Source organism: Haliotis asinina, chromosome 7 (assembly GCF_037392515.1).
Source record: "Haliotis asinina isolate JCU_RB_2024 chromosome 7, JCU_Hal_asi_v2, whole genome shotgun sequence".
NCBI classification, from domain to species: Eukaryota; Metazoa; Mollusca; class Gastropoda; order Lepetellida; family Haliotidae; genus Haliotis; species Haliotis asinina.
This window is the reverse complement of record NC_090286.1, coordinates 39,390,932-39,404,242: the sequence shown is the minus strand read 5'-3', so window position 1 is coordinate 39,404,242 and position 13,311 is coordinate 39,390,932. Positions and strand designations below refer to the sequence as shown.

Genomic DNA, 13,311 nt, shown 5'->3' with positions numbered 1-13,311 from the left:
TACCAATTCCAGTACTTTTTTGATTGAGTCCCATCCGGGATTCGAACCGCACCCTCAGAGTCAGGCACCTAATCGCCACGACACAAAGTCAGCCGCCAAACCCGCTCAATCACCTCGATTTCCACTTATCACCCAAAAAGTATGATGCAACATAGATCTGCACTCAGGACTGTCTGCGCACAATACATGAACCCCAGTGTCACACACACTCGGTACATTCACATAAACACATATTCATATGAAACACATATTCACATCAGTGGACCCTATTATGTGGTCTCTACTTGTATTAACCCCTCTACCAAAAGTACACTTCCTTGGACCAAGCTTCTTGAAAAGGACAAAATGACACGTCTGTTTGCCTGGTAGTATGTAATACGTATGTCCATAAGTCGAATAATCTTTATTATTTCGGACACAAATTCTAATACATTGGGCATGGAAATGGATTTTCAACAATTCATTTAACGTGAGAAACATTTATCGGTATCGGTCTCTGCGAGGAGTGAGAAACACAGAGGAAGTAAGAATACACTTCAAAACTGTTGTGTTCCTTGTACAAGGTTTCTGAGGCGACCTGTTTTTTTTCCCATTTTTGCGCATTATCCTGTTTTGCCAAAACATATTCTAAAGTTCGTTTGAAAATGATTCCCTATTTTCAAATGTCCCGCAGATGAAACCGCGGGAACTTGCATCACTCCACTGAGAGGGAAATTCCCGAAGGTACAGGAGAGAATAAGGTCAAGCTGCGACACGTGTGTAACCATGACATGCATGCTCGTTCAGCCACTTTTTCTGAGGAATACCTAGAGGGCAATCAGTTCTTGTTCTGCATGAATTTAGAGTGTCCGTTTGGCTGTAGGATCAGCAGTGACAATACAATACATGAGAAGAGCGTCTTGAGGTATATCACATATCTGTAGATCTCGAGACCTTAATATCATACTAATATTTATATAAATATGTATGTTTTCTTACAAGTATGGAACTTTTGTGCTATTGAACCGTTATCAAAGCGTATTCTATTGCATTTTTTTTAAAAAAAGAGATTTTGTATGCTTTCATGGCACTTTTGTTGCTCAATCTTCGTAATGAACATATGAAATTCCGGATACAAGAGTATGTTTGTGATACATACTTTGTCTGATTCAGTGCATACATGTATGAAATCGAATATTCCAAGATCTTGAATATTCAAATGTGTTCAAACTTTCTTTGAACGTACTTACCTTTATTGTGGATCTATATGCTTTGAATAATTGTTTGTATTCTTTCAGTCATGGCAGCAGTTCATGGCAAGCGCTTCACCGCCATTAGACCAGTTTTTGAGAGAAGTGATGGTTTTGAGAAAGAAAATTGTCAAACACAAGCCTCAAAAGGACTAACAAAAGTTTTAGTAGAAAATAGAGCAGGTGGCCATTTTTCTGATTATGCAAAACTAATGTTGCATATTTCAACTCAAGTCAGTGATGAGGAATATTCCCAGATGAAACTGGTCTTGTCAGTTGACGAAGTAATTAAGACCAAAAAATGTTGTCAAATAAGAAACACTGCTGATCTTCTTGGACATTTGCATGGACTGAAAAAAATATCAAGAAGCAACACATCTCTGCTAAGAGAATTAATGCAAAGGATTGGGAGAGATGACCTTAAATGTGATGTGGACAAGTATATTGTTGTTAATCAGGCAACTCATACAGTGTGTGGTTGTGTTGATCCCCCTCAACTAACCCTTGAAGGTGTACAGGAAGAAGGCCATGGAGATACAGAGGAAGATCTTCCTCAGTCACAAGAAAGCACAGCCACAATGGAGAGTTTATCTGATGACGAGAAGGCGTTCCGTCTCCAAATTCTCAGTGGTGAGGATGTCTGCATGGCAAGTGAAGACTAAGAAGAGGTGCATTTCCTTTTTTCTTTGAATACATGGTCACTTTATCTTAGCTGGTCTCAAATCAGCATATGTTTGGTCTGATTTGCCTCATAACAAACCCTCAAGAGTTGATGGTGCTAGCTTCTGGAATTGATTAATATCTGTGCAAAACAAGCATGGATAAATGTGTTTGCGGTGCTGAAAACAGTGAGCCATGATCTGATGATTACTCTGAGTCTAGTGAAAGATCTGTTGTGGACTCCCAGAGTATCTTGCCCTTGACTTTTCGTGTCAACCTAGTTTTTCCATGACAATATTTGATTGTTGTTAATGATGCATGTTACATAGATAAGATATCTTTGATACTTTTCAACATTTGATAATCAAAAATGCATTGCAATACACTTTGATTACTGACTTGCCTCATGGTTCCTAATGGAGCAGTATTTAGAGATATATTCCTCTTTTTCTGTGTGACTTTTGTGGGTCAACTGATGACTTACAACAGGGCAATATTAAGAAGGACAATTTTTCAATAGAACTCAACATAATTTAAAGTAGTGTGTGCCTGTTTATCAGTGTTACATAAACTCATGCACATACCAGCGAGTATCTTACATTATAGATGTCTGAAGGGAATTGCCTAATGCTTGAAAGTGTTTTCTTTTCAGTTGTGTCTATATTGACATATTGATAAATGATAATTTAGTATGTTAATTTGCTATGTTTTAGTATTATAAGATATTGTTCCTAAGATGTCCTTATGATTGCCAAACCTTTAAGAGAAAGTATTAACAGAAATCATTCTGAAAATATGTTTTTATTTGCCAAAATGTTTTGAGAAAATACACCCAAGAAGTCATTCAAGTGTATTCCTTTTAGTCAAACAGTGATGATTTTGAAAGAAATCATTCCTGAAAATTTTCTCTTGTTTGCCAAACTTGGCAGTGATGATGTTCAAAGAAATCATTCCTGAAAATATTCTTGTTTGACAAACTGTGTAGCTTTTGTATTGTTTGATATTATTCTTTTTTACACGTGCAATCCATGTGCTGTAATATTGTCATTTTATGTAAATTTGTTTCCAAATATGTCGGCTGATGTATGCATGTATGAATACAAAGGTGTGTCTTCACAGTCAAAATGAGTAGGAAACATTCCAAGATAAAGGTTCAAGGAGTGGTTTTGTATGTAGAATGTACCAAATCCATGACTGCTTGTCATAATATAAAACATCCTAGACAAACATAGTAACATTCTACTGTCTCAGAAGATGTGACTGTCATCACACTCCCTGAACATTTAACAGCATGTATTGAATCTGTAGAGAATTTTCCCAAACCTGTGTTGTGGTCATACAGGGACAACAGGACTGACCAATCTTTTATATTACCTATTCTGTTCATCAGTGTTCTTCTGTGTTCATGATTATTTCCAGTTTTATAAACTGCCCAAAAGTTTCGGAAACAATCTGTTCTCATCCAAACCCGTGTCGGTAATAGAACTGACAGCTTCAGACAATTTATTCCCTGAAACAAGGAGTAACTGTCCCCTTTCTAAAGACATCCCCAGTGTAATTCCAGGAAAGGTAAGGCCCCCACTTAACTGATTGACATGACTGCCGCTAAATTGATCCTGGTTACCCATATCAGCATGGTACGGTCTTGATTATTCCATACCTCCATCATGCAACTCGGTTTTTGCTGAATGCAATATTTCATTCATCTGAAACATCTTGCCAGAGAACAAGTTGTCTGTGTTTTCATCATATTTACTTTAAGTCTTCATGCAACAGAAACCACTGCCTATGTTCTGAGGTGCTATTCCAATTTTAAGATTGGGGTATTTTCTTACCAGACAGAAATAATATATCCACCATTTTGTTTGTATATATGTGTTAAGTACCATTCTCAAGGTTTGTGTAAATATGCTTGATAAATGTACCTATCTATTCAAGAAACTTTTGTTAGCATAAAATGCATGATTTTCCATTTCTGTGAAGTATTATTTTGTGCCAGTTGTGTTTGAGTTCCGTGATGTTTCATGGTTACTGCGTGTGCAGATTATGGTTTTGTAGTTCAGCAGTGAGAAGAATGTCCCTGTGAAAGAGAAACCGGTGCATAAAGTGCACTTGATGATGGATTCATATGTAAGGATAAAATTATTACTCCTTAAAATAGTGATACTATTTAAATAATATTGTATATTTTTTTAAAAGAGTTGTTATTGTTTCTGATGTAAGAATTGTGATAGGGTGATGTATGCATGGATGATATTTATGTTGCTGCTTTTCATGTGTACAATAAAATGATATTTGCTCGAGATGTGTCATGGTTGTTTTTGAAACACTGGTCATTGGCATTTTTCCAATGTTAAAACAAGAGTCATCAGAAGATGACATACCCCTCCTGGCCCCCACATATTTGAAAGGACAAATCATGCGACAGTTTTTTTTAGACCAAGTCTGAATTGCTTCCATGGAATTCATAAAAAATATAAATGCCATATATCTGTAATCAGAAAAAGTCACCATTTCAAGATCTGTCTCGTATATATCTGCCATAAAACCCTGTAAATAGGAAAAGACACCACTTTGGGGTCTGCCACACATATCTACCAAGTTTTACTGACATATATTAAGAAGTTTTTGAGTTCTGCTCAGGAAATGGAACACACCTCTCACTTTTGAGACAAAGTCTGAATTGTTTCCATGGAAACTGAGAAACTAAGAAATCACGAAAACCTGTAACTAGCAAAAGGCACCATTGCAGCTTCTGATTGGTATATCTACCAAGTTTTGCAGAAAAATATTGAACGGTTTTTGAGTTCTGCTCCAGAAACAAAGCACATCCCTTCATTTTGAGACTAAGTCCGAAACATTTCCATGGAAACCCAGAAAATAATAAATCACAAAAAGCTGTAAATACCAAAAGGCACCACTTTTTGGGTCTGCCACGTCTGCCAAGTTTTGCAGAAAAATATTGAAAGTTTGAGTTCTCCGGAAAAGAAGCCCATTCCTCCAATTTGAGACTAAGTCCGAAACATTTCCATGGAAACTGAGAAAATAATAAATCACAAAAACCTGTAAATAGCAAAAGGCACCACTTTGGCGTCTGCCACACATATCTATAAAGTTCTGCAGAAAAATATTGAACGGTTTTTGAGTTCTTCTCCGGAAACGAAGCTCACCCCACCATTAGACTAACACCAAAATGTTCCATGGAAAAACAAAAAAAAATAAAAATGCCAAAACTCTGTAAATAGCAAAAGGCACAACTATAGGTTGAGATCATTATATCTATGAAGTTTGGTCTAAAAATATTGAACGGTTTCAGAGTTATGCTCCAGAAACAAAATTATTACGGATGGATGGATGGACGGACAGACAAGGCGTCGACTATATGACCCCGCAAAAATCACTGTATTCTTGGGTTTTACCACATTCGTTAATGATTATCTTTGGAGTGGATCTCAAATCTCTCTATGCTTCCAGGAAGGCTGAATTTATAGGTAAAGCTAGACCAGTATTTGCAGTATTTAGGTATGTCATGAGGTCAAGATGGCTTAAAGGGGGAGTTGTCAAGAGATTTGGTTGGCTTCCTAATTTTCATGTCTCCACCAGAATGTGTTACTTCATCTTTCAGCATTTCAACACTCGTGGCAACAAGGTTAATATTTATTTAAGTTTGAAAACGTTGTAAATGTCATGAGATCACTGGGAAATTCCTTTGAAATTGAAATTCCATTCATGCATTAATAACATGTTAATGTTCTTATGTCTGCAAACAAAATTATGTTTTTGAATGTTCAGATGATCAGCTCATGTTTGCCAATCAATTCTCTAAGTCACTCTGAGATTCCTTGGAAGTTATGATTTCATTTTGGCCATCTAATGTGGATCTGATGAATGTAATGTTGGAAATTGCAAACTGCTTGTCTAAGTACCCCAACAACATGAAAAATCACCCATCTTGTGAATGCATTCACTCGTGCTCCGCATGTGAAGATGAATGAATCTTTAGCAACAAATGCTTGTCATAAGAGGCAACAAAACAGGATCAGATAGTCATCGTATCCCAACTGAATAGATTGATGCTGATGTTGATCATTAGAATGTCTGGTCCCGAGTGTAGCATTTACAGACTGCCAGCTTCTGCAGAAACATAGCTGAGCTCAGCATTAAACAACAAACAGACCTCATGCCCCACTGTCTTTGTATATGACCTAGTATGGAATAGGTTATTGAACTCAAGGAATACACAACCCTGCTATACAACATCTGTGTGGTTCTCTTCAACTGGGGTAAGCATTTCCCAGAATGTTTCCTGTTGAAGCATGCCGGTAGCATTGTCCAGTTCAATATTACTGATAGTTTAGCCAGAAGCATAGAGGGTGTGTACTGCTATGACAATCTTTAGGTGTGTTCACCATAGTATCTTCACATTTGGAGTTATTACCCAAATGTATACCAAAAGCTGAAGAATCATTGAAAATGACTTTATTTACACAATGATCATGAAACTTAATACAGATGACACACATTGTCAACGGTTGTCTCATGTTAAAATGCATATGTACACAAGCTTTATGAAGGAAGGGAAAAGCGTTATACACAGTGAAATTACTCTTTCATGCCAGCCTCATATTATTTTCAAATACCAGACATTTATTTGCAAGTCAACAGTTCATGACTAATGACTGAAACCTGCTAAGCTGTAGATAGCTTTTATGATTTCACTACATTGCAAACAGGTGCCTGTCCTGTTGGGCATCAACAGACCACATGGATTATTTGCATTTCAAAGATCCTCAGCTGCACTTTCTGAATGATGTCACACAGTATGTTATCCCTATACTTCATTTAATTATAACCAACGTTCAATCATTGCCTCAATGGTGCCAAGCCTAGTCTTGCTCTTAGTTCATTGGCTTCTTTAATCTCTTGTTTAAGGCCCCCTCCTCGTGATCTGTCTCCACGATCACGTCGGTCTCGATCGTGGTCCTGATGTCTTGACCTGTCCTTGTCACGGTCCCGATCTCTATCTCGGTCACGATGTCGATCATCATCCTTCTTGTCTTTCTTGCTCTTCTTTGATCTCCTCCTCCTGCAACAATGCATTGAGGCTTGGTTGCAAGTGGGCAAGATATTGACATATCGATGTATCTTAACTGATTGTAACTTGTTGATAGGATTATAAAGAATATAAATTTCAATCACTGTTTATTATGATTTACAGACTACAGGGAATATATTAGGTTGTCACTACTTCATTAACAATTGCCAAAATCAAAACACCAAATACTGTTTGGCATATTCATAACCTGTACATTTCAGCTTTAAATATCACAAGATCAACTGGAATTCATATAACGTATACTCATATCAAGTTCATATATGTCATGATTGCTGTTATCTGACCTGTACCGTTTGTTATGTGTGCAGCTGTTTGGATTTACATCAGTTTCACAGTAAGTATCAGAAGCAAGTTGAGTACGAACTTGCAATTACTCAATTGTTCAGCAGGTTTATACGTTTTTTTAAGTAACAATTCTTGTCTTCTCACCGATCATCATCATCATCTTTATGTGACCTGTGACCATGTCTTCTGTCTCGGTCTCGTGACCTTGACCTCTTTCGTCGAGATGGACTCTTGTCTCTGTCTCTGGAAAAGAATGGATGAATAACAAGCCAACACAAAAACAAATTCATTAGCTGGTGCAGGAGATGTGGCCTAAATGGCCCCCTGTGTCTGACACTGATACAAACCATTACACATTCAATCTCTGATCCATTCTGTCTGGTGGTAAAAGTTATTTAATTTTTACAGTTGTCTTATGTGAATAATAACTAACCTCCTATGTGGTGACCTTGACCTACTGCGACGGAACCGGGGTGATGGACTTCTTGCTTTATCCTGATCTCGGTGACTCTTGGACTTCTCTGGTGATGGACTTCTCTTCGATTCCTGACAAAACCACAGGACATACTTTTATCTTTAATTGGTACCAAATTCTGTACTATACCCCAAATTCTGGTCATGTTGCACCTTAATAAAATATCTGAGATGAGGTACTGACATTAAACAGACTAAAGTACTCAACACACTGTCCCTGCATTTCATGGTAGTACTCAGTAAAATGTCTTCAATACTAAAACCTATTAAATAATTTAATTCTAAAGAACGTCAGTCTTATATGTGAGAAAAGCCAAAGTGACACAGATCTTAGTCATTTACCGCTTTGGTGAAACACAGGCACGCGCTGACAAACCATGAATCATAAACAGGGTGAATCTGGGATTTGAACCAACAAGGCGTCTAGTACACCTGAGGGATGCAAAAGAACTTCAAACGGTGGTGCAATAGACAACTAGGCATCCATGCACCTTAGTGCTGAAGGACAAAATGTTTGAACTGAGAGTCTTGCTTTCAATTTTAGGTAAACAATACAGGAATGCTCCGGTACTTTCACTGTGTTTGTATGTATGTTATGTGAGGCATGTGGACTCACCATAACCAGCTCCTCCTCCTCATCTGTTTCCATGTCCTCGAGGTCTTCCTCCACTGCACTCACTCGAGGCTCCAGTTGGTTTGTCTCCTCCAACACAGCCCGCTTCTGTAACCATGGTAACCAGTTTCTATCAGTGAAACAGTTGATAAAGCAAGCCGAAAGTTTTAATTGTATTAATAATGCTCTATGTACTAAATTGTGTCTATAGAAGGGCCTGGTATATATTCAGAACGAATCACACAAAGATGTCAAAAATATCTATTTAGATGGCAGATGTCTATTGAAAAGGAGCTGGTATGTATTCAGAACAAATCACAAAGGCATGACAAAGTATCTACTGTAATGGCAAATGTCTATAGAAGATTACATTGAAAATGAAACAGCTGTAGCGTTCACACTGTAGGCGCACTTGTATGTGAAATGTTACCTGTATTCTAGGAAGGATGATGTCAAAGAGTCTTTCTTCTCTCAATAATTCATCAATGAATTCATCCATGTGCAGCACTTCAAATTCTGAAAAAAGGCACACAAATATGCCTTCATATTTCCCTTCAAGATCAAACAGCCATATTTCCTCTGTTCTTCATTATGAAAAGGAGATGATCATACACTGGTGTTATCTTGAAGTTTGAACATATGAAATGTTTGAATATATGAATAGCAAACTACAACTAATACATATCTGTTACGTAAGTAAAGACAAGTCAACTTTCCACATTTGAATCTTAACCAACATTAAGAGTGAGCCAAAAATCATATGTTCTTACCAATTTGTCTATTTCTTTAAGTTTCAATAACCAGGATCAGAACACATGACTACTCTAACTGGACCAGTCAAAGAATAAAACATGTCAGTGCATACCCACCTCCAGATCTGTTCATATGACGTAGTTTCCGATAGTCATAGTACAGTGGTTCCAGATATTTGTAGCAGTCTAATGATGTCCCCACAAGTCTCATGTAGGTGGCTCCAAGAGCTCGAACATACCTGAACAAGATGTGGAGATGTGTTGTCATGCATGATAGCAGGTTCTTAACACAAAGCATTTGTACTAATCACAGCTGGGACAGGTCCAAATTTCCAACCCGGGTACCCTATCCCCAGTTACCTGACCTGACCCAGGTACCCGTTATAAAACTAATTGTGAGTTATTCCCTTTCAATAAACCAGGCACAGCCGATATTAAGTGAGCTGTCTGGATATACAGTTGTACTCTGAATCAGGCATAAAGCCAAAATACATATTGTGCTCAGTGCAGCTAAATCTCAAAGGATGGGGCATGTCCTTGATGTGGAAAAGTCTGAACAAAACAAACATCCCTCAGTAAGAAACAACGAGCTACAAACTACCGTTCAACTACCGTTCAACAACCTACACGCAAAATACAGATGAAGGTATAAATTAATAGTGTACACCATTGGCATTATAAGTAACAAAGTAATGTAAACACCATCATAATAATGATACCCTGTCTTTTTACTCGCCTGTGGTGGAAGATACTGCAGTGTAATGTTTTCACTGCAATATTACACTGGTGTAATACTGCTTGACGTATGACGTCAAAATGGCTCAAATTTGTGACGTCACAATGCTAATGTCACCGTCACAATTTTAATAGACCTTGCTTGACTCGCTGAGAGAGGAGAGTCCTCACACTGTAGGCATTTCGCAGCAGTTTCTGTCATTTATGTTAACATGTAATAAAGAGAATAGTAAACTGGTTTCCCTGAAATACCATTTTCATTAAACTCGCTTTCGCTTGTTTGATACCAAATCATTAACTCGTTTAATAAAACTGGTATGCACGGAAGGTTGTTGAGTATCCTCTATATATCTTACTCTTTGAAAAGGATAATGGATTAAAAAAAGAAAGCAATGTTGACATCAGATTCACAATCCCATTTATCGAATAATTCATTGTCTGTTTATATATATTCATATTGCATACATATCATCAGGAATTGACACTGACATTGCTATCATCAAAATTTTCAAAGAAAAACACTTTCTAAGACAATAGCAGACTGAATTTAACAGTGACCAATTGCAGTATTGCCATCCACCTAAACATGTTTTGCAGGGAGGATTATTTGGACCCTGTCCGTGCGTCTGTCTGTCCATGCAAATTAGCCTTTTCCGGAGGACAACTTTAAAACCGTTCAATGTTTCCTCACCAAACTTGGCAAATAGATAGTTCTAGCTATGAACTGTTCGTTTTGGTAGGTTTGGATTCAAAAACGTTTTATAATTTCAAAGGCAACCAGTTTTACTTTGACTGAAATTGGTGGTAGTATTCCTCTCTGGAGCAGAACTTTCAAACCTTTCAATACTCTACTTCCAGTTTGTGGGTATTCATACACTTAATGACATAAACCAATAGTACTGGTACCACTCTCTCTTTCAAATATCAACACATGCAGTCATGTACATCAAAACATGGAAGCACTCAAGCAGTCTGTAGCTGATGCAAGTATATGAATAGTGTACATGTGTTTTGTTAGATCAGTGTGAACAACCATATTTCATATGACACAGACATACCATTGTGGGGGATACTGATAACTGTTTCAAGCCTGTTTGTGACATTTAACATGTCAAGTAACTCAAAGTGATTGGATGTCAGGTCAGTGAGGTATGCAAATTTTCCTGCTAACCAATCACACCAAGAAATACATCAAAAGTCACCAGGTCATTTATTTCGCGTACACCATTACAACGGCCATCAGTCACAAGCAAGGCAACACTATCCATGCAAAATGGCTAAGTTTCTTTTTCAATCCAGTTATATTGATTGCATAATTCTGTTGAACCTGATAGCTGAATGATACTGAATAAGCTATATGAACACCAGGCAATTCCTCTGTTCAGACTCTATTTAAGGTGGATAACTGCATTTTCAGTCTTTTACATGTAAACAATTAACTACTTATAACCTATGTCACGCATGACATGCTTAGCAAACATAAAACAACAATGAATGAACAATCTCATAAGCACTGATCTGCACAGTTGGGAACCAATGACGTGTGTCAACCAAGACAGCCAGCAAAACTTCCTGATCCCATTCCTTCCCGATCTCTTACTACACATGATGGGTTACTGAAGACCAGTATTCAAACCTGGACCTAAAATTGTTGGTGTAATAAATTGTCAGTGAAATACATCTATAGTATATATGATACATATGCTGAATAATGATAAATGTATATCGAAGAAATTGGAGAGTGAAGATATCATCATGGTACATTTGCAGCTGGTTTTGGCTCAATGTCGGAATCATCACTCAACAAATATTGGATTCATTTTACCAATAGAAATAAATAAAAGACGTGTGATGGTGACTGTCCCCACATGCATCAATAGCACTGATAATAGAAGTGGTGTGATATCCTATCTTATGGATGATAATACAATGATAACTGTTAGGATGAGTATTTATAATGGTGGTATATAAAAATATGAACAGAAATTATTCTCTATTCTTGTAATGGTTCACTACTGGCCAAATATTATTTGAATGATTTCATTTGGGCCAGTGCTGTGAGTACATGATTCATAATCAGGTGGCTTACTTGAAGTCTTCGTTTCTGATAAATTCCACGACAATATCCTTTTCAGGTTGTATCTGCAGCATCTTCAGCACCAGACATAGGAAAGGAGTCGGCTTGATATTGCCCCCATAAATGCCTCCCACGTACCTCAGCTCCATGGCTTTGTCCACCATTAAGGCAGCTGAAAATGCAAAATTACTTTTGATTAACTCCCCAATTTTTTGAAGTTTTAGTTCATTTTAGATGTGAAATGGACATACTCATCACTATCATGTATCTGGAAAAAACAACAATGATCAATTTGAAAACAGAAAACAATCATGCTTCCCAGAAAGAGTTCCTTCCATTCCCCCATATTCTTTCTTCCACAGATATACAGAGGCAATACTTAGTGGTTCAACCCTATATATTGTGGTTAATCTGGAGGCTTTTAGTTATTTTGTGAGTCATCTGGTTAATAATTCTTGTATGTATCAATACATAAATCTTATTTGGGATGAGAACTCTTACCTGCTTCCCATTTCTGAGACGGCAGTTGCCAAATAAATGGAAACTAACACTTCCATAATTTGTGCTTGTGCTTGTGCTTGAGCTAGTGATTAACATCAGATTTAGAGTAAAGATTTCATAAATTTAATGCTTGCAGCTGGTCTTGGTTGAAGCTCACATTCATCGCTAGACAGATTCAGAAATCAAAATTTATCGGATCCTGTTTGTTATTGCATTGTAGATTCTGAAAGGGTATAACATTTTCACTTCGAGGGTTCAACATGCTTACTAATGATCACTTAAACTATATGAGGACTTTGCAAAGCCATTTATAACACGATTGCTCTATAATGTTTCTAAAGCGTGATATGAAATAGTGTTGACACGAAAACAGGTGACGAGAATGAATGCATGTATAGTTTAAACACATGCCCGAACGTGAATAGCATTTAGAGTACCTGTGAGAGCGAAACATTCTTCTTTCCAATATCTACATTCGTAGATACGTGTTCGTATAATTTTCTCAACCAAATACTGAGGATTCGTTCCTTTAATAGAATGAGCATCTTTCACTGTGCGATTCGCCATGTTGTTTGAAAGAACGAAATTCAGCACACTTCCGGTTCCCGTTTATTAGACTGGGACTTGTCTCTTGATCTCAATCTGGTTCCCTGAGTATAATATGCTGGCGCTTCATCGCGTATTTAGATCCAGATTGACTATATAAATGAATGAGTTTAGTTTTACACCGCACTGACCAATGTTCAGGCTGTATGGCGGCGTTCGTTATATCTGCTATGACTGCACGTTTGATGTAACCAGAGGACGAAATGAATGAGTCGATCAATGAGCAAGAATAACATAGATGCTAATATTAGAAAACATCTTTT

The 13,311-nt window shown here is 37.3% G+C and overlaps 2 protein-coding genes across 3 annotated transcripts; one reads left to right on the top strand and one right to left on the bottom strand.

Annotated features, from left to right (window-relative positions):
• Window positions 1-713: 713 nt before the first annotated feature.
• Window positions 714-4,184, top strand: LOC137290944 (uncharacterized). 2 transcript variants are annotated; one of them, XM_067822163.1, is made up of 2 exons: window positions 714-757; window positions 1,278-4,184. In XM_067822163.1, exon 2 carries the CDS (start codon window positions 1,280-1,282, stop codon window positions 1,889-1,891), a length of 612 nt encoding a protein of 203 aa, XP_067678264.1. In that variant the 5' UTR covers window positions 714-757; window positions 1,278-1,279; the 3' UTR covers window positions 1,892-4,184. The 2 variants fall into 2 exon arrangements, with proteins under 2 accessions (XP_067678264.1, XP_067678265.1); XM_067822164.1 differs by having other exon boundaries at window positions 756-904.
• A 2,167-nt stretch (window positions 4,185-6,351) lies between these two features.
• LOC137290442 (pre-mRNA-splicing factor 38A-like) lies at window positions 6,352-13,081 on the bottom strand. The gene is made up of 8 exons (XM_067821374.1): window positions 12,880-13,081; window positions 11,954-12,113; window positions 9,247-9,368; window positions 8,808-8,893; window positions 8,381-8,485; window positions 7,724-7,836; window positions 7,435-7,533; window positions 6,352-6,975 (listed from the first exon to the last, which is right to left on the bottom strand). The coding sequence occupies exons 1-8, from the start codon at window positions 13,007-13,009 to the stop codon at window positions 6,753-6,755; spliced, it is 1,038 nt and encodes a 345-aa protein (XP_067677475.1). The 5' UTR covers window positions 13,010-13,081; the 3' UTR covers window positions 6,352-6,752.
• Window positions 13,082-13,311: the final 230 nt, after the last annotated feature.

Coding starts and splice junctions, on each gene's coding strand:
- LOC137290944 (XM_067822163.1), top strand. CDS start 1,280: ATGGCAGCAGTTCATGGCAAGCGCTTCACCGCCATTAGACCAGTTTTT.
- LOC137290442 (XM_067821374.1), bottom strand. CDS start 13,009: ATGGCGAATCGCACAGTGAAAGATGCTCATTCTATTAAAGGAACGAAT. Junction 9,369..11,953: donor ATCAGAAACGAAGACTTCAA/GTAAGCCACCTG, acceptor CATCTTGTTCAG/GTATGTTCGAGCTCTTGGAG. Junction 7,534..7,723: donor TCAAGGTCACCACATAGGAG/GTTAGTTATTAT, acceptor ATTCTTTTCCAG/AGACAGAGACAAGAGTCCAT.